The 25,997-nt window shown below is 39.1% G+C and overlaps 1 protein-coding gene across 5 annotated transcripts in view; it reads right to left on the bottom strand.

Annotated features, from left to right (window-relative positions):
• The window catches only part of NPNT (nephronectin), a 65,973-nt gene that overhangs the window by 17,044 nt on the left and 22,932 nt on the right, over window positions 1–25,997 (bottom strand). For 3 of the 5 annotated variants that reach the window (XM_072119053.1, XM_072119025.1, XM_072119035.1), the window contains 6 exons: window positions 8,996–9,088; window positions 6,486–6,578; window positions 2,334–2,453; window positions 1,429–1,548; window positions 709–843; window positions 299–421 (listed from right to left, as the gene is read on the bottom strand). In XM_072119053.1, the coding sequence (XP_071975154.1) occupies window positions 299–421; window positions 709–843; window positions 1,429–1,548; window positions 2,334–2,453; window positions 6,486–6,578; window positions 8,996–9,088 (684 nt within the window). The remainder of the gene's footprint in view (window positions 1–298; window positions 422–708; window positions 844–1,428; window positions 1,549–2,333; window positions 2,454–6,485; window positions 6,579–8,995; window positions 9,089–25,997) is intronic. The other 2 variants (XM_072119044.1, XM_072119060.1) reach the window with 1 other exon arrangement.

Genomic DNA, 25,997 nt, shown 5'->3' with positions numbered 1-25,997 from the left:
AGTAAATTAAGACTTAATTTGCTAGTCCCAAACACGTCAAGACTGTGCAAGTTATGTGATGACCACCTTGCTACCACTATTGCACGGTATCAGGTGACCAAGAGACACTGGTTGTGGATCAGGGACTAGATAGTAACTGTAAAAGTTGATCCCTGACTCCAAGCAGAGCACTGTCCATATCTGCTGGTTACCCAGTCATTGTTCAGTAATAAATCAGTTTACCTTGTTTAAAGCATTTTAACTTGAGCTGTTATGGAAACATTCGGTTTTATATAAGATAACAGGACATAAAACATACGTGTGCAGTCTGCTCCATTGCCCCGGTAGCCTTCATTGCATTTGCATTTGTAGGATCCTGGTGTGTTGTAGCATCTTGCATGATTACTACATTGATATTCCCTTGTGTAGCACTCATCAATATCTATCCATAGAGAGAATGTGTATGTAAGAATCACATTAACAAGACATACTGAGGCATCACAATCACTAGAAAAATGGCTTTTACCAAAGCATATTTCACTGTATAACTATATTATCTGGGTGTTATGAAACCTAGAAGTCTTATAAATTAATTTCTATTGCTCGATATAGATACTAATGTATGGTCAATGTTGACACTAAAAGAGTGTCAAATCTGCATGGTCAAAAATTGTGGTTTAAGTGCTACTGACGAAATAAAAATGTCTTACTGAGAAAATCCTTACTTACCAAAGCACTGGTATTTCCCATGAGCATGGATTAAGTCATATCCAGGATAACATTTACATATGTAGCTTCCAAATGTGTTTACACATTTCCTAAATCTTGGACATACAGCCTTTCCAGTTGCACACTCATCAACATCTAGAAAAGAGATATTATTGAGAAAAATGCTTTAATAACTTAAAACCTAGTGGCTATTAATGTGGCATAACTGTAGGTGGCCTTATTGACACTTGAGGAAATAAAGGAAAATAATATTCTTCAATTAATCCAGACCTGTCTGTTTGTGTGTTATTCAATTGCTCTAATATTCCTCTAGTTATTAGCACTGGACGCATAGTTTTTCTTTTTTTCCCACCATGGAAAACATATTTGCATATTCCCTACCCAGGATCCGCAGCTGAACATGCATGGATTTTACGACTTTACGACAAAGAGAACCTTCCTAAGCAGAATGCTTTCCTTAGAAATGCCAACTGAATGTTCCGATTCTCTTTGTAAAAATAATGACTGGACACTTCCACAATGTGTAAGGACATAACTATACTGACTGCTGTAAGGTCCAGAAGATAGAACTTCTATAAATGGTAAATATAACATGACAATCACAACCAGTTCTTTTTCCAATGATACGGATCCACCTTTACAACTGTGTAATCTGTGTATTGTGTATTTGTTACATTTATCTCATCATTTGTATCAGATTTACTTTCAGGTACTACTTACCTACACATGTTCTGCCATCAGATCCTAACTGTAAACCAGGAGACGGACAGCGACATCGGACCTCTCCTTTCACAATATCACATCCATACTGGCAATTTGCCATGGAACATGTAAGTGCATCTATAGGAAGATGTAAATATTTAAAGATGAGTTTCTTTGGTAATGATAATAGTAGTAGTAAAAACTGAAGATAAATTAAATAAATTGTTTTGCTAGCAGTCCCCCTCCAACCTCTTAACCTTTATACACATGCTTGGCCAAGGGGAGGGGCGTATGCAAGTACCAGATACCTCTTTGCCTTTCATAAACCTTTACTAGCAAACAAAAGGAGAAAAACTAAGTTCTGGCACTGGATAAAAAAAGTTTTCAATGCTTAATTAGAGTAACTACATACATGCAAACAAGTTGATGTGTTTCGGGTGAAAAAACGCCCTTAGTTATAGCATAGTAATCTGAAATGTGATCAGACCCACAGCCACAAGGATTTCCAGGGGAAAGGACAATAGGAAAAGGAAGAAGTATAGCACTGGAAGCAGCTGCTGGGGGGCCCGGTATGTATAGTTTTACTTCATATTGTTGTTCGGTCCCAGCTTTTAACTAGAATTTTGTACATAAAAATATTTAATGTAGTTTCCTCATAAAGTTAATATGTCCCTCAGTTGAACACACATATTGCCGCCACCCATCCAGTAATCTTACTAATTTCAGAAACATTACAATTTTCTTTAAAACAAGCATAGACAAAAGTGTCTTAATGCGAACAGTAGACAACTCAAAGCCACTTGCAATGTTTGACAAATGGGAACAAGAAGAACAGAGGTCAGTGCCAGCAGTGATGCATTTCCATAGATCAGCATCCACTAATGAGGGGATAACAATGAGAGGCAGTCAGGGCACGGACATACTTGAACACGTTCCATCGGGCATCATCATGTATCCATTCAGACAATAGCACTTGTAGCTCCCGTATGTGTTCATGCAGCGGTACTTGCATGGCCGAGGCTTCAGTCCACATTCATTTAGATCTATATGGATATATAGATATAGAAATATTCAATACTTTGTCTATAAATGAACACATTGTCATGTTTCAGCTATGTACCTTTATAAATGTAGAATAAGAAAAATGTATATGTGAATGAAATCTTTACATATATCACATAGAATTTGGGAGAATGCTGCCTTATAACTAAAAATCATTTTTAAGGCAAATATCACAGACACATTTAAACAAAATGTCAGTATCTTGAAGTAAATCATTACTACTTACGGTACTTACAAGGAGTTGTCTCGTAGTTCCATTATAAAAAGCTTGTCCCAAAATAAAACCACCTTATAAATCTACAGTTTTGTGTTCAGTGCAGACCTGCATGTTTACTTTTGCATTTTTATCTATCATTTTATAATATATTTGTCATATAACAGGCATACATACTTCTGATCAGGAAAGGACTGATATATAGAAACATGACTGCCGACTCAGGCTACACAGGTTTTGTATGCAGCCTGTAACCATAAAGACACACCCAGCAAGCATGTAGCTAAATTCAGATAACATTAAATAAACATCCCCAATCATCAGTTATACATAGACTATTTTAATGGAGAATACCAGAACTAACTAATGTATGCTAGAAATGCACACCAGGTCTAGCAAATAATAGAGCTTTCCATTTTTGATTGAAGCAACATAGTGGTACTCCAAAATAAATCAAAATGGAAGGAGCTTTCTTGGTTCTGATCCAGAGAGGTAGGAGGATCAGGGTCCAGAGTTTAGAATTCGCCTTTGCATGGCATCCATTTGGCAAAATAGCTTTTATATAAAATGTTTGTAGTCATGAAACAACCCCTTAAAGAAGGCAGTCATCGGATTTTCAATAATCCAAATGACATGTTCACACCGTTTTTATCTAAAGAATGCATACTTCCTATCCCCAGAAAATAAACTTTGTAAGCCTATGTGGCACCCTGCCAGAAGAAGCAGCAAGTCAAGGGGAGAGTGTTATTTATGCAAATCACTGTGTGACTTAGCCCATGTCTCTGGTATGTCCCTCATTCCTCCCTTCAGCAGATGTCATCCTTCTCTCTGCTCTGATGAAAGGAGGGGGGATGAGTGAAATGCCAGAGACATGGGTCCTTAGAATACAGAATTAAATTAACAAAATTATACACACATTTCAACCCCCAGCATGCCGAAGTGCCTAAAAAAAGGTACAAAAAACGGTTCTATAGTTCCCCAAATAGTTATAATAAGAATGTCAGCTTTCAAAAAAAATCTATTTCTTTACTACCGTTTACTTTACTTTCTATCTCTACTCAGCTCCAAACACTGATATAGAAAAAGATATATGCGCCAGAGTAAGATGATACAGATAATTTTTTCCCAAAGATTTTTACTTTTTCAAAGGTATTAAAATGTAACAAAAACTATGTGATTCAAAAAATAATGGAGATGTGTCATTTGGACGGCACAGTGAAAGCCGTAAAAGATAAGCCCACCAGAAAATGGTACAACTGTGTTTTGGAATTTTGTTCTATTTATTCAATAGAATATGAAATGGTAAGTACAGAATGTATTAGGAAGTATGATCTTTACTACACAAAACAAGCACTTATAAAGTACATCGAAGGTTCTGATTTTCAGACTACCACAAGTATAACCTATGTGCACAAAAACAGAAAAGGGCTGTAAGGGGTTAAATAACATTTAAGAACATTTTCCATTCCATTTCAGAGAGCAGCCCAGCTGTCACCCAATGGCTACTATGATAGAAAAAAAGCCAAGTTATATTTTGACTTGTTTGCCCTGGAGATATTTAACCTAAGATGATTTATCTCCACCAAGAAACAACACGTATGTTCAGTTGGGTAACATAGCTGTTAGAATGCAATAATTTTGGTTGAACATTATGTTGCACATTTGCAAGCTTTGAAGATTGAAAAAAAACCTAGGTTACATAAGAACCAATTTTCAGGAAACCTATTAAATCTATTAAAAATGCAACATGGATCTTCATCAGTTGTAGGTTTGCACAGGCTTATTGCTTCATTTCCCAGGAGCATCTGTTTACAAGCAAGGCAGCAGGAATCATGACATTTGACAAGCTGCGCAACTATCATCTATCTCAAACTAATTGATATTCGGAAATGTCAGGCATGTAAACATAATGTAGGTTTCTGATTTTAACCAATTAGCATGCTGCATATAGGAAATTCACAGAAAACAGCTTTGCAAAAAAAATTTCTTCCATGAAGTTTGGTGTTCAGCCAAAGGTCTGCAAGAAGTGCTTTAGGTGAAGACAGATGAAAGGCACAGGCGCATATAAGGTCTATACTATGAAGAGAGGGCAACAAGAAACTGAGGGCTGGCAAGATACTACACTGTCTTATTTAAATGTTGCATGACTGTTGTTGCATTTAGTCTTAGCAGTTTTGAAGTAATGTACTTTTAAGCACTGACCACACAGCCAGATGACCAATGCCCATAACAAGTCAGCCAATTGCAGCCAATTTCTGATGCTTGCGAAATTACCACTTGGGTAAATCCTGCAGCCACGTAGTGCGGAGACATGTGAGACTAACTTCAACTAGAAAATGACAAAAAATTTTAAAAGAAAACTTGGTCATATTTCCTATTAACATTTTTAATTAGCAGAAGTGAATAAATCTATATGTTAAAAAAATATATACCGCATCAATCTGTCACCCAGTCCAAGGGTCAGGTGCAGATGGAGAGGGTTAATGTACTCTTTAAACTATCGGCTCTCTGCATCTCCCTCATCCTCCTCTGCGCTGCCTTCAGCTGGCACATTTCTAACAGCTATAATTTGGGACTTTTAAGCAAAACGTGGGCACACTTCAAACTGCTATATCTTTTGAACCGTTGGAACTTAGTATTGGCGTTGTTTTAAAAAGAGAATCTCCCCTTTAATATTATAGGGATATGTTCCCAGATAACACAGAAACAGAGATATCCAAAGTTAAATTTGCAGTTGGGTGTGGAATTGGCCCATTAAAGACCCATTAAAAATTTGGAAAAAAATTAAAAAACACTATAAACCACGTTCACCAGAATGGAAATAATCACCCAAAATTAAAAATGGGACTGTGTAGAACTTTATAGATGTTTAATGCATACCTTCCCTGTTTTCAAATCAGTTAATATTTATTTTATTTTTGCTAATTAGATTTTTGGTGCACCAGGGATCCAGCCATATCTTCTGATGCAAATACCATCTACATTGCCAACAGTGCCCACTCTTTGATGTATGCCAAAGAAAGAAGGTGTTGTAGGAGGATCACCGCTGCACCAAGAAGCTCATTAAACACATAATAAAAATGCATTTTCTCAAAAATTATGACTCATTAGAAAACAAGGAAATATGTCTGGATGGTTTATAAATTGCCCTGCTTTCATTTACAACTAACAAAATGTACTATTACTAAAAATGTACTGGAAAATTAAGATCTCACATGTGTACCAGCAATATCATATGTTAAAAACAATTTTAAGTGTATAGATAAAATTTTCCTGCCATACCAGAAAGTTCCTATATTACTCTATAACCCTTTTATGATCCTTATGATTCCTACACATTACACTTATTCACATCCACGTGGGCTCCTTTTCCGTGGTTCCCATCTATGTGAATAAAATCTTTGTCATTGACAAAGATGAGTACAGCATGGGTGCAAAGGCACCACAAAAAGGGTGGCACTGTACACAGTTTGTGCACACATTTAGCTGTGTGCATTTTGTTTTCTACTTTTCTTATCATCACATCCTATTTGCAAGTAGATCCTAGTAGAGTAAATGTGAGAAACAGTTTGTGCTCTAGGAATAGATATAGTGGATATACAGAAGAGGCATCATTCTCAGAAAAGGAAAGTTCTTGCAATGCATATATAATCTCATGCCTTTGAAAGCTTGGTCTTAAAGGCAAAGCCATCAGTCCAACATAACAAGGGGCAGTCTTCTGGCAAAGTGTCTGCTCATTCTTCTACAGCCATGCTCTAACAAGGAGTGAACTGGCGTGGTAGGCAAAAAACAATCTCACCCCTGGGTGGGATCTCTGTAGTTGGATAATCCACAGGATATAAAACAGGCACTTCATGGTACCAGTCAGGCTGGATGGTCAACAGGCGCTCATCTTCATATGAAGGAGGAAGATATGGTCAACAAACTTTTTGTGCGGGTTGTTAAGTACATAGAGAAAACCAATAAAATATTAGAAGAAATACTGACTATACACATACTGTATAGGAGGAATGTGCATCCTGAACCATATTTATTATCCTTATTTACCAACTACAAGAATGAAATAACCATTGTGGTGGTCACAGATTATTTAGAAGGAGCAAGCTGTTCTACCAAAATGAAAAAAAAAATGTTTGCTTTGAGAAAAAGCCATAAGATGTTCTCTAGGAACAATTTGTGCAATGTACACATATCAAATTAGTAGAGTTCCGGCTGTTGGCTCTTGACAAAACTGCTGTTTAAAGGTGCATAGAAAAGGGTCAAAACAATGGCCTATATGTTGCTTACATTGCTCTATTTACCAGTGAATTATCTGAAACAATTATATGATTTTTTTTAAAGCATAACTAAACTATTCAAATAAATGATTGCGTGAATGAATAGTGCTATTTATAATAGTAAACTCTCGAATATACTTCACTAAGTAAAGAAGCTTCTCTGTAACTTTTTATGCTCTTCTTTCTCCTCTAGTGAGCACTGTAACTGAGGTCCCTTACATGGTGTAGAAATAAGGAAGGCAAGCTAAATATTATTTGTGCCCAGGTAAGATTTCATTGGATGGTTCAGCTCTCAATGGAAATTAAGCTGTCCAGGGAATGTATGTAAAGAGTTTAGTCATTGGAAACATTTAGTCTTTGGAAACCGGCTGTGTATCTGTCAGCTGGCAGTGGAGAATAGAACAGAAAGATGATTTACACAAACTGCTTGAGTAAGAGGAAAGTCAGGGGAAAAGAAGGACACATGTACATATTTCTGTAATATATATATCAAAGTTTACTATTACTATCTGCACAAATCATTTATGCAATTTTGTAAAAGTTTAGTTACATATTAAGTTTTACTACTTTATAATAATAATACCACTTTCTTAAAGGAAACCTACCACTTACAAGTGGTAGGTTTAGACACATATACATGGCACCAGCTCAGGGTGAGCTGGTGCCAGAGCATATTTTTGTTAGGGGAACAAAGCCCCTATCGCCGTTTTATAAGTTATATTAACTTATAACTCGGCGCACCGCACTTGGGCACGGCGCACCATGCGCGTGCCCGTGCGTGCGCCGGATTCTAACGTGCTGGAGAGCCAGTGATGTCACCGAGCTCTCCGGCACACGCGCGCCTGCGCAACTTAGCACGGCGAAGCAGGCACGCGTGTGCCGGAGAGATCGGTGACGTCACTGGCTCTCCTGCACTTCAGAATCCGGCGCACGCACGGGCACGCGCATGGTGCGCCATGCCCAAGTGCGGTGCGCCGAGTTATAAGTTAATATAACTTATAAAACGGCGATAGGGGCTTTGTTCCCCTAACAAAAATATGCTCTGGCACCAGCTCACCCTGAGCTGGTGCCATGTATATGTGTCTAAACCTACCACTTTTAAGTGGTAGGTTTTCTTTAAATAATTTTTTTTGAGTTGCCATATTTTCAGAGCCATGGCATATAGCAGTTTTCAATGCTTTTCATATGTGTTTTCATAGGTGTTGTCTAACATACAAGACAAATAATTGAGTAACTCTAAAGTTTGTGTCGAAAATATACAAATCAAATGAACTTGTTTAATTGTTTAAACATCTTGATATCAAAAGAGTTATTGGATTTCTTTTATTACACCCTTTTCATTTATGTATGTTTTTAAAATGCTGAAAATAAAACAGATTTGTGAATAATACTTTAATTGCTACATTATTATTGGACATTATACATTTGCAGAGATAGGCATGGGACCTGGGCTTAGCACACAATTGGCTGGAGAGGCGGAGGGATGAACCCTGCTAGCCCCTACCTTCATAGGGATGTCTGGGGCCGGGTTGTAGCATGCTCTATCTTTTTCCAGGCGACGGTACGGTGGCACACGTGTGTGCGCACCATACTGTGGACGGGTGACAACAGGAGTCTATAGGGACGTTTATCCGCACATACTCTATAATACAAATGTTAGTAGTACCAGCAAAAAAAAAAGGTATACTCCATTATACCTTGTAAAGAATAGCGGACCAGCTTTGATTTCAGTCCCATTATATCCATTATATCCCCAAATCAACATGCCAGATCAGATATTGTCCATGCATTTCAGGTACACAGGGTATCCTTATCCATTACCCCAATGCAAGTACCATGGTACAAATACAGTAGTGTCGACCATGAGCTTGTGTGTACAATAACATATAACATATAACATAACAATAGCACCTGTAACAGTTTGTTTAACCAAGAGTTCCACTTTAAATGTGTAAACAACACAAAAATGCTTTAATTACAGTTGTTTAATAATACGTACACTACATAACCAATATTATAAGATTACACATACCTTGATTGCAGGTTTTTCCAGTGTATCCAGGGTGGCATTTGCACTTATTGGGTCCTATGCACTCTCCATGTTTACATGCTGGTTGGCAAACGGCTACAGAACAGAAACAGAAAAGATAAAATTTTACCAGTCACTGATGTATAATCAAATACTGAATTCTCTAATATTTTAATTGTGATACCCAAAATTATTCAATATGCAGTGCAAACACATTGAGAACTGGGGGAATCCCTTACATGACATTGTAAGGACCAGGCAAAGAGATCTTTATGCAGCAATTGCCCATTGCAGCTGTATTCATTACAGTCAGGGTCATTACAAGACACTTGAGCCATACATATTATTGTAATATCAGGGAAACTGATAGAACAGCTAGAACATTGTATCATCCAAGGAGAAATTAGGAACCTTTTATACTTTAAAATGTTCACAATGTACAATAGAATCAGATATACAATGGCTCAGTGCTATACATTATTAGCTAAAGATACTTGGTGGAATTTATTCTCCCCCCACCACCACCCCAGCAGAAGAGGAGGGGCAAAGTGGCATGCAGGGCAGAAAAACAGGAAAACTGGTGGTGGTAGGGAAATTTTCATGCCTTTTCCACCACAAGGCATAATAAATCTCCTCCATTCTCTTTTTATTCAGAATTCTTTACTTAAAAGTGGTTGTCCACTTTAAGAACATTCCTACTAATAATTGATATTGTTTGTATAATGAAAAGTAATACAATTGTCCAAAATACTTTCCGTATTAATTTCTCAAAGTTTTCTAGATCTCTGCTTTCTGTCATGCAAACGGAAGCTTCATTGTTGACTTCCTGTAGATAAACAGCAGTCCATGGTTATGTGATGTCCCACAGTGCACGGCTCATTATAACACACAGTGTAATCAAAGCTGTGGGATACTAACGAGCCATACACCTGTGTGACATCACATGACCATGCACCGGTGTTTATCTACAGGAAGTAAACAATGAAGCTTCCTGTTGCATGATAGCGATCATGCAGACAGAAAGCATAGATCTAGAAAACCGTGAAGAATTAATAGAATAGAAAGTATATTGGAAAATGTAATAACTTTTCGTTATGCAAACAAACAGTCTTTGCTGGAATGTGCTTAAAGTGAGCAACCCATTTAAGATTAGGTTGAAACAATGGGTTTGAGTAACTGATACCTCCCACTTATGCTATATTACCTCCCACTTACAACTCTTGTCATGTTTACAGTGTCATGCATCATGCAGCAAACACCCACCATGTAAAAACAAGGCTCAGCCTGTGAGCTCTCTCCATACCCACCTTAAGCACTCACCACCAATGCATGTTTTCGGCTAAATGACCAGACTATATTTTTAGAATCTGACATGTGTCACGATAATTGGTCATAACTTTGGAACACTTTAACTTATCCAGATGATTTTGAGAATATTTTCTTGTGACACATTGTACATTTACTTCATGCTTGTTGAAAAATTTAAGTCATAAGATTTGTGTTTCGTTCTGTAAAAAAATTGATATTTGGAAAAAATTCCCAAAAAATGTTCAAAGTTTGAAGTGTTCTGCTTTCCAGAAAGATCACACCACCCTAATAGCTTGACAACTAACATTTACAATCGCCTTAGGTGCAATTGTTCTCATTTTCATGAAAATCACCAAGACTCACGTTTTGAGGGACAACTCAGCTTTTAAGTAACTCTAAGTGACTTAAATAATAGTAAAACTTTTACAACGTTTGTTAACCCTCTATGGAATTTTTTTGGAAAATAAAAATAAAAAATTAGGCCAAAAATAGATTATAGGATGAAATCCTGTGCAAAGTTTAATAACAAATAATATAAAAATCCCCCATATGGTGGTAAACTGCTATATGGGCAGACAAATTTCACTGAATGAAAGCAGCTCCAATCAGAGCAGAATTTTATGGTCACGTTGAACAGGCTGTAGAATTAAAATTTTTTTTATTATGCGCACATACAAGGGCTTATTTTTTTCGGAATGAGATACAATGTATAGATAATTCATTTTCTTAAATAAAATTTTAGATTGTATTAACTATTTCAAGGTGGACATAAAGAAAATCATACGTTTTGTATTTTTGGCCGCTCTCCATAACATAAAAAAAAATGTATCATTATTCTCCTGTTCACAATGATTACAGCGATATCTCATTTATATAGTTTTCCTTATCTTGGCTAATTTTTACTGAGCAAAACCAATATTGCAGAAAATTTAGTTTTTTGCATTTGTTTTAGTATCAACAATTTTTCAGGGGCATAACTTATGTATTTTTCTGTTGAAAGAGCATGTTAAGAGCTTTTTGTGAAAAAAGTTGTTCTTTTCAGTGGTAGCATTTTGGGGCACATAACTTTTTTTATTCTATTTTTTTGTGAGGGAATTGGCTGAAAATTAGATGTTACAGGGAGTATTAGGAGGAGGGGGGTTACCCAATCACTCTGCAGGTTTTATATTTCTTTAAACTTATTGTACAGATTGTTACAGATGAAGTGAAACCAAATATGTAGGGGGTGTTTTGTTTGTTTTAGTTACTTGTTTTTTAATACTTATATGTTAGTATATGTAAATTTATTGCTTTGGGGACTTTTATTTATTTTTATTATAAAAATGATTTTTAATTTTCTTTTAACCTTAAAATTTTTCCTAGACTTGTTCTTCAACAAGCATTTATCTGATCGCTTGTTCGAGAGCTAAATAGCTGCTTGAGCATGCATGGGACACGGCAGCCTCAGGGCATATACTAGATCCTGGGGCTGCCGCAGGATGGATCAGAACCCCCCGGTTACCTCACAGATTGGGGAGGGGGCAATCCAGTGGGAATACATTGACAAGGGGTTAAACACCCAGGTTGTGAGATTTTCCGATCGCACATGTTAGTGCCGTATCTGGGCTGTAATAACACAGCCTGATAAAGGCACTTGTAGGACACAAGATTCTTAAATATAACCCGGATAATAAAATAACATGTTCTCTAATTCACTGTTATTAACAAAAATACAGAATTTTGCAGATATGATTCCAACCGTAAAACTTCTGACTATGGTCGGATTCTTCTCATGAATAGCTTCTCTTGTCTGCATGCTGCAGTGCTCTCTGACTCCTGCCCCTCCCCCTCTGCATTGCAAGACCAGCTCAGACACATGCACTTTATGCCAGCAAACAGCAGTGTGCAAAGACTTACTCTACTAGCTCATTGAGTTTTATATCCATTTCATGGATCTCATCATCTCTCAGCTCTCTTTTTCTATGAGACAGATACTAACAGAATGCTCAGAAGCTAAACAAAAGTGTAGATAAACCTGTACCCTAAGGATCTAAGCACATTATCAGCACACAGCATCTCATAGCACAGAGGAATCATGAATTCTTTGCTTAGAGAGTCCCTGCCCACACTCTGGAATTTTACAATGACCATCACTGAGTTATAGGAGCTAAAACATCAATAAAACTAAGTAAAAATGTAAAGTAAGGGGGTTAAACTAATCTTTATTGTGTAAACATCACTAGGGGATTAAAATTTGAGAACTTTCTTTCATGGGCAAACCCTTTTAAAGGATAGGGCCTGACTTGCTGATCCCACATATCATGCAAATGAGGAGTCCGATGGGGTCCCACGTACCTCCGTCAGATGAGACCGTTCTCTGCAATTTCTACCAGCTCCATAAAGTTTAATGGAGCAGAGCGGTCATGGGCGGCCGCCTGCTCCATTACTCTGATGGGGGGACCACTGAGACCTCCACCGATCAGAAAGTTAGGCCCTATCCTGTGGATAGAGACTAACTTATGTTCGTGGGATAACCCTTTTTAAGGAGTTAATAATGCCATGATGTTATATTCCGTCATGGGGTTAAGTTTGCAAAATACTTGCAAATTCTGACACTTTTTATTATTGCTGAAAGTGTCATAAAGAGTGTCTATTGACCCAAAATAATGCAAGGGATATCTGATTCTAGTCTGCATCACAGCCTAAAGGCTAAAATGTGGATGCTAAAATGCTAAAAAGAAACCCGAAAAAAACCAGCTGCATTATGGCTAAAAAGTGAACACTTTGCAATGATTTCCTGTTGTTTAAGCCAATTGTTCACATTTACATGGTTTTATATTTATTTACAATTAGGAATTGTACCAAAATATCTTTCACACACTCAGAAGTGTGTGTGTTTATATTTAAAAAGCACCCAAAAAGTCCCAGCAGCTACCCTCTGTCTTTGTGCAAGTTATTATTACAGCTAAAAGCAAACATTATCTTTTCAGTTAATGGAAACATTGCCCAGTAGTAATAGATCTCATGACTCAGAAAAGTGTAATGGCATTTGTTCAAGCTCAGACTTTAGCTTCATATAAGGAGGTGCTGTGTCCTTTATACAATTATACATTTATCGTACTTGTGATTTGTGAAGCTGAACCTGAAAATAGCTAAAATTAGAAAAGTTTTCCTGGTAGAAGGCATCACAGCTTGTAGTTCTTAAAATCAGCTCTTAAGATAAGCTGTCACCCAAAGACAGTGTAGCAAATCAGCAGACATAAAGTCTACAAAGTTTAACATTACTACGTCATTGCCTTCTATTCTCTTACTGCAAAGTGACAGAAGACTATTTTATGCTAATGGAGAATGACATTTACTAGTGCCAAGATCAATTATATATCGTAATCTGCTAACACAATAGTAGTTTTATGCAATCTTTTATGTACAAAATTAGTTTTAAGTTTTAATTTTATATGGATCAGATTTATATAATCCCCAATTATGTCTCCAGTCACCAATCCACTTTCAAGAGGAATTTCATGTTAAAGTACGTTTAAGAGAAGTTTTATGGATCACTGGTGTGTTGCCTGCTATTTATCTATTGCTTTAAAGTATAGGGAAGATAAAGGGATTGTACAACTTTTCGACATTGAAGATGTCTCATTAAGATACACTATGCACACTGTGATGCGGCACCTTGTGATATTTTAGTGTGCACACGGGCTGAGCACATGGAGCTGGGTCGCATTGAAGGCCTGCTGGGACTACCTATATGCTAGGAGGGGAGGCTGCATTGTGCTGGAACTGCCTAAATGCTGAGGGGGGGGGGGGGTGACTGCAGTGTGCTGGGGCTACCTATATACTGAAGGGGGTCGTGACTGCAGTGTGCTGAAGCTACTTATATACTGGGGGAAAGGCTGCATTGTGCTGGCGCTACCTATATACTGAGGGGTGGCTGCAGTGTGCTGGGGCTAACTATATAATGGAGGGTGGCTGCAGTGTGCTGGAGATACATATATACTGAAGGGGGGGGGTGACTGCAGTGTGCTGGAGCTACCTATATACTGAAGAGTGTTACTGTAGTGTGCTGGGGCTACCTATATACTAGGAGGGGAGGCTGCATTGTGCTGGGTCTACCTATGTACTGAAGGGGGGGTTGACTGCAGTATACTGGGGCTACCTATATACTGAAGCGGGGTGACTGCAGTGTTCTGGGGTATCTATTTACTGGTGAGGGGAGGCTGCATTGTGTTGGGGCTACCTATATACTGGGGTGTAGCTGTAGTGTGCTGGGGCTACATATATAATGGGTGAGAGGGGTGGCTGCAGTGTGCTGGAGCGAACTATATATACTGAAGGTGCGTGACTGTGGTGTGCTGGGGCTACCTATATACTGAAGGGAGTATAGCATCCAAGAACAAATCCAGCATTTTCACGGGAGATGAAGATAAAATCAATGATTCTTTATTTCCAAGTTTTATAATCCATAATACAGCAAAGTGAAAACGGCACACATCAGACCTACGCGTTTCATCATACTGACTTAGACTAAGTCAGTATGACGAAACGCGTAGGTCTGATGTGTGCCGTTTTCACTTTGCTGTATTATGGATTTTACAGCTTGGAAATTAAGAATCATTGATTTTATCTGCATCTCCCGTGAAAGTGCTGGATTTGTTCTTGGATGCTATACTTGCTGCTCCGTGGAAGGCTTACACGGTGGTCCGTGCACCGGGAGGATTGCTGACTCGAAGTATACCTCGAGGGTGAGCTGGCGTTTTTCAATTTTTTATATACTGAAGGGGGTGTAACTGCAGTGTGCTGGGACTACCAATATACTGAAGGGCATGACTGCAGGGTGCTGGGGCAACCTATATACTAGGGGAGAGGCTAGATTGTTCTGGGCCTTCCTATATACTGGAAGGGTGGCTGCAGTCTATGGCTGCCATGACTAAGGATAGGTTGTCTGTCCGAAACGCGTAGGCATTTTTTACCGTCTGTCTGAGTGGACTTTTTAATCTCATGATGCAACTTTGAATAAAGAAATTATTGGTGATTTGGAGCCTGGCTGGACCGTGCACTTTCTTCTTCTCCTAAGTCTGCTAGGACTACCTATATAATGGGGGGAGGCTGCAATGTGCTGGGAATACCTATATACAGAAGGGAGTTATTGCAGTGTGCTGGGGCTACCTATATACTGGGAGGGTAGGCTGCATTGCACCGGGATTACCAATATACTGGGGTGGTGGTTGCAGTGTGCTGGGGTTATCTATATACTGGGGGAGGCTGCAATGTACTGGGGATACTGATATATATGAGGGGGTGCATTTTAGTGGGGCTACCTATATACTGGGGAGGGTGGCTGCATTGTGCTGGGGCTATCTATATAATAGGGGGGCTGCAGTGTGCTGGGGTTACCTTTATACTGGGGGAGTGGTGCTATTATGATAATTCATGACAGGCACAATATTATCATTTGAAAGACAGTGTACATCTTAATTAGTGGGGAACACTGTAAATGTTAGAATTAATTTGGGGGGGAGCAATATCTAAGCTAACTTAGTGGGATAGTGTGATATACACTATATTCTATACATAAATACATGTCTCTAATATTTTTTAATTAAGCTTGATGGATAAGCAAATTAATCCACAATCGGAACACTGCAAAGCTCCTTCTACAGTACTGTGATCCCTTCTGGAGCCACTTAGTCACTGCCAGATCTTAACCTCCCCCTCAGTCTACGTCAGTCTGGAGCAGGGTTCAGAGCAATGAATACCACATAATTTAAAATGTAATACTGTGAGAGCCATACAATATGTTTAAAACTTAATACAAGTAAATGTGTGAATGTGTTACCTGTATTCAGGTGCTCTCTGACTGATGTGGCTGCTGATTCCTTCCAGTGAATTTTAAAATGGCACCACTGGATATAAGGCACCCGCTTTCTAAACAATTAGGCCCATTTCATACTTGCGAGTGTGATGCTATGAACTCGCATCACACTTGCAGCGTGTGATGTTCGGATCTCCTGGCCCGAACGCTGCAAAGTTCACTGACATGCTAAGTTCAGTTCCAGTTTGCAGGATTCGGGCCGGGAGATCCGGGCAGCACGCGTTGCGAGTTTGATGCGAGTTCATCGCATCACATTCGCAAGTGTGGAACAGGCCTTAGATTGCCGCTTGAGCGAGTGGTGCTCAGTTTCTGCTAGACTGGAGTGTTCGAGAACTCCCAATACCTGCTGGTCATTCCTCGCAATTCTGTTCCCATTTGTGAGGAACAGGCCACTTCTGCTCCAGTTACGTCCATGATGTTAGTAGCAGTTAGTTGAGCAGTCACTTGTCTGGGGTCTTTTAAAATGGTTTTTGGAAGTTAGGGAGGATTAAGGTGACCATTCTATTTTCTTCTGATTCACTGTATATCTAGCTCCATTTAGATCTATGCCATGCCCCCATGCAAATGTTTTATATTTTTAGAATTATTATTATTTTATGAAATATTTGTCTGCAAGCCAGGTGCATCCATCAAAAGAGCCACATATGTCTCGCAAGCCACATTTTCCATACCCCTGGTCTAGAGGCAACTGCGTATTAATTGATCTGGCATATGTGTAGATCAATACTTGACTCCAACTACGGCATAAGCTTCTATCCTGCGCACTTGCTTTTGCACAGAGAGTACTACTGGAAGTGGCTATAGTCTCCAGTTTCTCAGCAATGTAGCTGCTCCGTTTCAGCTATGTTTTAAGCCACTTCCTGGACGAAGTGCTGTAAAGACCCCACAGTGACACCGAATGAGGGAAAGGTCTGGAACAGGTAGAGACGGTTGTGACTAAATGGCTTCTGGAAGGATTACAGCAGTGTAGAAGAATGAAGCTGTGTTCAGGGTTGTTAAAGTTACTGGAAGAAATGGCAAAATAAGTTAACCCCTTAACGCTGAAGCCACTTTTCACCTTCCTGACACGGACCATTTTTTAAAATCTGACATGTGTCTATTTAAGTGGTTATAACTTTGGAACGCTTTAACATATCCAGTTGATTTTGAGATTGTTTTTTCGTGACACATTGTACTTCATGCTGGTTGAGAAATTTAATAAATATATTTAGTATTTATTTATGAAATAAATGGAAATTTGGCAAAAATTTTGAAAAAAACAATGTTTTCCAAATTCAAAATTTTCTACTTTTTGGAAAGTTGGTCATATCACTAAAATAACTTGATAACTAACATTTTCCATATGTCTGCTTTAACTTGGCATCATTTTTCAAACATCTTTTCCTTTATTTTGGATGTTAGGAGGCTTATAACTTTAGGTGCCATTTTTCAGATTTTCACGAAAATCATCAAAACCTACTTTTGGAGGGTCAATTTAGTTAGAAGTGACTTTATAAGGCCCACATGACAGAAACCCCCCACAAATGACACCATTTTAGAAACTACACCCCTCAAAATATTCAAAACAACCTTTGGGAATTTTGTTAACCCTTTGAGCGTTTCATGAGCGTGAAAGATAAATGAAAGTGAAATTACAGAAATGTAATTTTATCTTACTATAGATTCATTGAACACTAAAATTTGCACCTTCACAATGGGTTAAAAAGGAAAATGCATTTTACAATGTTGAGGGCAATTCCTCTTGAGTATGCCAATACCCATTTTGTCACTGTACCCTGCTGTACGGGCACAGGGGGGCACTTGGAATGGAAAGAGCGTTGTTTCGTTTTTGCAGGGGAAATATGGCTGAAAAAGTTTACATGTGTCAGAATGCATTTGGAGAGCCCTAATGGTACCAAAACAGATGAAAGCCCCAACATGAGACACCATTTTGGAAAGTACACCCCTTGGAGAGTTTAGCAACGTGTAATTTGTGTATTTTCCCCAACAGGTGTTTGATTCAATTAGGCCCCAAAAGGGAAAAAAGGTGAAAATTTTCTCAAAAACGTCACTTTTACCCCAAATTTTTGTAAGCCACAAGGGATAAAAGATGAAACAACCCCATAAATGTGTAAAACTATTTCTCCTAAGCACAGAACTGCACCACTTTTGCATATACAGTGTTGTATGGGTACACAGTAGGGCTCAGAAGGGAAAGAGGGGCTTTGGCCTTTTAGAAGCCAGATTTGACAATCACCCTTTACATGTGTCAGGATGCATTTGGAGAGCCCTAGTGGTACCAAAACAGAGGGGAACCCCAACAAGTGTCACCATTTTGGAAAGTGCACCCTTTGGAGAATTCAGCAAGGTGTAATTTGTGTATTTACCCCTACAGGTGTTTGCTTCAATTAGGTCCCTAAAAGGAAAAAGGTGAACATTTTCCCAAAAAAGTCACTTTTACGGCTAATTTTTGTATCCCATAAGGCAGTGATGGCGAACCTTTTAGAGACCGAGTGCCCAAACTACAACCTAAATCCACTTATTTACCATGAAGTGCCAACATGGCATTTTAAGCAGCAACTTATTGCTACCTGTTCTTCCACTTCTTTAATTGTATCGGCCGCATGAGGCCACCAATACAGTTGAATGGAGGTGGGAAAATTAAGACCATCATTGTAGCTTCTTTCCAGGGTCTCTCTGTACAGGAAGAATGGTGGGTCCAGCAGGAAGACCTCCAAACATAATGCAGTTCTTTCAACACCTTCTCACTTTTCAAGCAGTTCCAAATAGTCAATGAAGTGTCGCTGTAAAATAGCGCTGAGCGCAGCATCTCATAAGTTGCCTGGGACTGCAGGAAGATTTAATGGATTTGGTCCTGTTTGGTGAACTCTGTCCTGGGCTGATGGACTGAGTGCCCATAGAAAGGGCTCTGAGTGCCTCCTCCGGCACCAGTGCCATAGGTTCGCCATCACTGCCATAAGGCATTAAAGATGAAACAACCCCAAAAAATGTGTACTAGCATTTCTCCCGAGTATAAAATTGCCACACACATGCAAATAAAATGTTGTATGGGTACGCAGTGAAGCTCAGAAGGGAAAGAGGGGCGTTAGCCAAATTTGACAGACATCCTTTACATATGTCAGGATGCATTTAGAGAGCCGTAGTGGTACCAAAACAGAGAAGAACCCCAACAAGTGTCACCATTTTGGAAAGCACACCCCTTAGAGAATTTAGCAAGGTGTAATATGTGTATTTGTCCGTAAAGGTGTTTGATTTAATTAGGACTTAAATAGATAAAAGGTGAACATTTTCTTATAAAGGTCATTTTACTCCTAATTTTATATAGCCACAAGGGATAAAAAAAATGTAATAACCCCACAAAATGTGTAAACCTATTTCTCTCGAGTGTAGAAGTACCCCACATGTGTATATAAAATGTTGTATGGGCGCACAGTAAAAGGAAAGGGGAATGTTTGCCTTTTGGAAGCCAAATTTGACAGAAATGTTTGACATGCATTTGGAGAACCCTAGTGGTATAAAACAGATAAGAATCCGAAAAGTGACCCTAATCTTTGAATGTACACCCCTTAGAGAATTTTGCAATGTGTAATATATGTATTTGCCCCTACAGGTGAATGATCCAATTAGGCCCGAATCATAAAAAAGGTGAAAATTTTCCTATAAATGTCACTTTACCCCTAATTTATGTAAGCCACAAGGGATAATATATTAAATAACCCCAAAAAAGGTGTAAAACTATTTCTCCCGAGTGTAGAAGTACCCCACATGTGCATATAAAATGCTTTATGGGCGCACAGTAGAGGAAAAGAGGGATGTTTGTCTTTTAGAGGCCAAATTTGTAAGAAATCCTTCACATGTGTCAGGATACATTTGGAGAGCCGTAGTGGTACCAAAACAGAGGAAAACCCGAAAAGTGACCCTAATTGTTGAATGTACACCCCTTGGGGAATATAGCAAGGTGTAATATGTGGCGTAGTGTAATACACGTGGTGAAATGAGCATTTTGAACATATAGGTGGTTTCCAAATATGATGTGCAATGGAGTCCAAGATGGAAATTTCAATTATTTCTGGAAAGTTCAGTGCCCATTATGTGGCGCCCCTTATGAAATAATGGAGGGGTATAGGGAGCAACGGGGCATAACAGTTGTTACAATTATTCATTTTACCGAAATTAATTCACAATAGGTTGGGCGTGAATTGTGAATGTCTAGTGTATAAGGAGGTAGAATATACCAGGGGACCAACTAAACTTTTGTCACTCTGGAGTTGTCGCAGGTCTCTTAGTAGTATGTAGTGTCCATCCTAACTTCTCTTTTGGAACAGACTCTTTATTGAGTCCTACCATTAGAAGCAGCAGAATTCACCGGGAAAATGCTGTCCTGGCAAAACACAGGAACATCTAAACCAGAGGTACTGGGGCCCTGTCCTTCTTGTCCCAATATTAGTTTCCTAATATCTTCCTCTTGAAAACAGAGAAATGATACGGCAGGACATGCACATTGGAACAGCACGTAAGAGTTGTACAGCATAATCTGTACAATGTGCACGGCCAGCGCTTTTGTACCATATCTTCGTTTTAGTAGGGAAATTATCACCAAGTGTTGCTCTTATTCACCCTAGCGATGCCCATTGTGACGAATATTGCTGCTTTTGGCTGGACCAAATCGACCAGCAAATAGCGGCAAACATGGACAGAGGGGGGCAACAAAACCCCTCTGGACCGCAAGGCAAAATTGGTGGCTGTCAGGAACAGCCGCCACCCTGCCCCGATCACCGTGTCTACAGACATGGTGACCGGTATTACTGACGTCATAAGTAAATTCGCTGCTATCGGCTCGTCTGAATTGATGAGCCAGTAGCAGCGATAATAAACTGGGGGTGTGTGGGGGGGACGTAACCCTTCTGGTCCATGGGGCAGGATGGATGGCTGTGAGGAGCAGCCGCCGTCTTACCCCGATCAGTGAACAGCCGCCGTCTTACCCTGACCGGTGTTGGAAAGTCACTACCCGCCGCACCGTTCTATAACAACGCTCGTTGGGAATAGGCTATACAATCTTTATTTATTTTTTAAGCAATTTAGACAAATAAGGGCTTATTTTTTGCGAGACGAGATGCACTGTAAAAAAAACTTAATTTTAGTGGGTTTTTAGCTTATTGAAGAAATTTTATTAACTTTTTACGTGTGGAGGAAAATAAAATCATCAATTCTTGTTTTGGATTTTTAGCATTTTTTGGGGGGGTTGTTCACTGTAGCATAACAATAATATATTATCTTTATTCTACGGATCACTACGATTACGGTGATACCTCATTTATATAGTTTTATTTTTATTTGTCCAATTTTATTGAAGGAAAACTAGAATAGAAAAAATTGCATTTGTTTTAGTATTGCCATTTTTATAGTGGCATAATTATAGTATTTTTTGGTTTACGGAGCTGGTTGTAAGCTTATTTTTTGCGTGACAAGTTGCTCTTTTTATTGGTATCATTTTGGTGCTTGTAACTTTTTCGGATCACTTTTTAGAACATTTTTTGTAAAGCAATTTGATAAAGTGTTAATTTTTGGCACGTTTTTGTTTTGTTTTTTTTACCACGTTCACCGAGCGGGTCCAATTATGATTAGGATTTATTGTACAGATTGTTACGGACGCGGTGATACCAAATAAGTGGGGTTTTTTCGTGATTTAGTGTTTTTTATACTTTATTACTTGTGTAAAGGGAAATGTGGTGTTTGGGGGGACTTTCACTTTCTTTTATTATTTATTTTTACTGTAAAAAACCTTTATTTATTTATTTTCCCTTTTTTTACAGTTACTGACATCTAAGCTTGAACAAGTGATCTTCTGATCACTTGTTCAAGCTTTTTTACAGGTTACACAGTGCAATACAGATGTATTGCACTGTGTAATGTAAGACACTGAGCATGCTGCGCATGCCCAGTGTCTTACAGCCGGGTCCTGCCAGGAGGCACGGACCCGGCACCGAGAGGAGGATCGCGCAGCCCCGGGCACCGGCAGTCCCGGGGCTGCGATCGGAGGAGCGCCGCGGGGGGGTCCGATTCACCTTTAAACAACTTTAAATGCCTCTAACAGCGCGACCGCGGCGTTTTAGGGGTTAACACCCGCGATCGGAGAAATCTCCGATCGCGGGTGTTAGAGGCGGGTGTCAGCTATAACATATAGCCGACACCCGCAGCTTCTGGCGCCGGCTCCGTTCAGGAGCCGGCGCCAGAAGCTTGACGTAATAGTACTGCATTTTGCGGGAACGCACCTCCCGCGATGCAGTACTATTACGTCAAATGTCGGGAAAGTTTTGAAAAAAAAACTATATGTGGCCGGGAGCGGGCTGCTTAAAACAATAAAGATGTACTTACCTTCCGGTGTCCTCCGGTCCGGGCGCCATGTAAACAAACATGGCCGCCGGAGCAGCGCTGCCTTCAGCTTCCGGCCGGACCCGACAACCTTCCAGCCCCCATACACAATGCTGTGTATAGGGACGGATAGGCGTACCCGGCCACGGCCGGCTGGAAGCTGAATACAGCGCTGCTCCGGCGGCCATGTTTGTTTACATGGCGGACCGGACCGGGGCACCGGAAGGTAAGTACATCTTTATTGTTGATTCTCTGAAACAGTCCCATTTTTCTTAAATTCAAGCAATTGATGTATGGTACATGTTTGGTATTTATGAAATTTTTTTTGGCAAATACAGTTACATTTGCAAGTATAAAGTACGTTAGTAAGTATTTATGGTAAAGTTATTATAACTATTGAATATCGGTGTGAAAAATTGAGTGAGACATTAGGAACTGCTGAGTTTCAACTAAAAAAAAAAACAATTGAAACCTCTCAAGACCGAGGTCATTGCCTGAATGTCCAGGCCATATTTATCAGTCTTTTTATATTATTTTTTTTTTAAATGATGATGATATTTGGAACATATTTACATATCATTTTTAGCAATTTTAATTTGTTTTTATTAGATAAGAGTTTAACTTTGTAGGATGGTTTTATTAATTAATTTTTTGTGTGTTTATAGACAAATACCAACATTTATAAAAGCCCATTCCCCACTTTGCACATTCTTTTTAGTGCAAATTCCTTAATTTTCAAATTTTACTGTCCGTTTAAAAACTTTAAAACGCTTATGCTAAAATATGTTTACAAAATATGCATGGTATCAATCTGTCGCCCTTCCCCAGGTTCAGCAATGGATGTAGAGCATGCACTTGTCAGTTCTCTATCTCTCTCCTGCACCTCCCTCCTTCTTCTCCATTCTGCAATCAGCCTACAGATTGGAGGAGGGCAAAATTTAAACATAAAACCTGAACCATGGCACCTGAACCCTGAAACTCATTTTGAAGAGTAAAATCTCCTCTTTAATGCTTCGTAAAAATTGTGTTTCTAGGTGCGACAGACACAGAGATATCCACTGTTTGAAAAGAACCTGTCCCCACAAGCCTACTGAATAAACCACAAACAGTACAAGATTATAATTGTGTCCATGGTTCTAGTGTGGCCCCTGTATGTTGCTGCTTCAGCCAAAAAAATCATCTTTTTTTTTCCAGAAATCCAGTCAAGGAGGCAGGAGAGCTCTACGATCCAGTCAAGCTGTGCCTGGTAAACCAGCTTTTCAGGTGCACCGTTGGCCAGTCTAATTCTTATCAGCACCGTGTATATTCACACCTGGCTGCTTTTACTGACAGCGGTGCCACGGACCTGTGGTTTCGGCACAGGAAGAGCTGCCCACTGTGGAATTGAAGCACCGCACATGCACAGGAAATTTGAATTATTAGTGCCGTGGAGCTGGGACAGTGCAGAGGGACAGCTTTAAAAGGCAGAGTGGCCAGAGTGGGTTTATGATGTATGTTTGTGGTGACTGCAGCATTATATGAAAATAACATCTCGGACTAACTTTAACAGCTGATATTTCCAGTTCAGTGGTATCTAGAAACATAATTCTTAAAAGGGAGGTTCTACTTTTCAAAATGACAACAGAACTGTGTTTCTACATGCCACGGTTTTGAAAATATAGCAATCTGAAAAGTGCCCACAGCCATGACATCTATGCACATGCTATATACATGTGGTATGTGCATCTAGGATGTCTATAGGCAGATGGCAGATATGAGTGGTTAACAAGTGACATTTGGCTATGTAAAAAAAAAATTATTGGATTCTCACAGATGCATTTGCCACTCTATTCCACATACAACATGGTCTACTGTGTCTGTTAATTCTGGATTAATGACATTGCAATGCAGACTCATTTTAAATAGGTTTTTTTTGTCAACCCCTTTTAGTGGGCACATGCAGTATGGTAGGTCTATGATGACTACATACAATGCAGCCAATAATTATACTATGCCGCTTGCATCTCCTCAGGAATGTGGAGAACCAGAGGTGTGACTGTTTATACAAAAGGATTGTTAAGTATTAGTATGCAGCTTTTCCAAATATCTAGCAAGGAGGATTGAAAGTCACTTGTATGCATTAAAGCAATAAAATCCTATATTAATTATATGAAACCGAGTATAAAAATGTTTTCCTAGTCAGCTGAATAGGTGCATTACAGAAATATTATGTGCACATATCTCCATGATTGTATATTTTGGTGTGATGTGAAGGCTTTGCTGTGTGCTCTAAGCCCACTAAAAGCCTCCTCCAGTTACTCCCCACCAGTTCTGATATCCAGCAGCTGCACCTCCTCCTCTCTTAGTATCATATATTTTATAGGAGACAGATATTTTGGACACTGATTAAATTCCTGCACAAAGCAAAGATGAAATACCGGCATCTTAAGTGAGGATTTTGCTGCATTTCCCTGATAAAACACAGCACATAGTTTAAGATATATCAAGTTAAGCAAACAGAAACACATCACAAGTACACACTATCAGGGAAAGTTTTGTTACATTTCTAGGAGTAATAACAGAGGAACGCAGTGTGGGTGATATTTGGACAAAGAAATAACATAAACAGTTAACACTTTTTCCTAATCCTCTTTTACAGAACAGCCACGATGTCATAAATGTATTTGCTGGAGTCATTTCTAAGAAAGTATAGAGTATACGGCTAATTTCCATCAGATAGCACAATGTTCTAAATATAGTCTAACATGGCACAGGTCCAGTCTCTAAAACAACGCTCATAAACAGAATTTTCTGGCACCCTGCTCTTTGTAACATCAAAGACCATGCCAGTCATAGACTTGAGTAATTGGGTTTACTGTAGACAACAGGAATGAATCCTCAAACTGAATGTCTGTTCTGTAGCATTCATTTTTTAACAGTACTTGTTCAAAGCAAAGTCAGGCCTAATTCTGCTAAGGCTGCTTTCACATCTCAACAGGTTCAGTGTGTATGCCCAGGAAGCTCCAGCCATACACCCTGAACATGTCCATAGACATATCATAACAGACAGTGTCATCTGCTCAGTTTACATAGCATCCAGAAGGAAACACAGGATGAAAAACCATAGAAGACTGCACTCTTTCATCCTGGTCCTGATGGAAAACAAAGTATACATTTAGTGGAGGCCATTAAAGCATATGAGGGACATATGTCACTGTATGGCATCCAGCTCTGGCCTCCGCTGATCATAGCAGCAGTAAATCACTCCCTACTGCCGATGTAAGCTCCTCCTTCCACTTCAGCTTCTAAACTGGAGGACGTATACCACTGTATAAGCAAACAGTACAAGGATACAGTGGGATAATCTGATGCTCTGCGTTGCAAGGATACATCCAGATATAAATTATTTTCTCCATTTTTTTTTAAATGAAGAAGAAAGGTGACATTCATTTTTGGTAGATAGACAAATGAGTTCATCCTGAAAATAGG

This window comes from Engystomops pustulosus, chromosome 1 (genome assembly GCF_040894005.1).
Source record: "Engystomops pustulosus chromosome 1, aEngPut4.maternal, whole genome shotgun sequence".
NCBI classification, from domain to species: Eukaryota; Metazoa; Chordata; class Amphibia; order Anura; family Leptodactylidae; genus Engystomops; species Engystomops pustulosus.
Note: the sequence above shows the minus strand (reverse complement) of the source record. Positions and strands in the feature narration are given on the sequence as shown.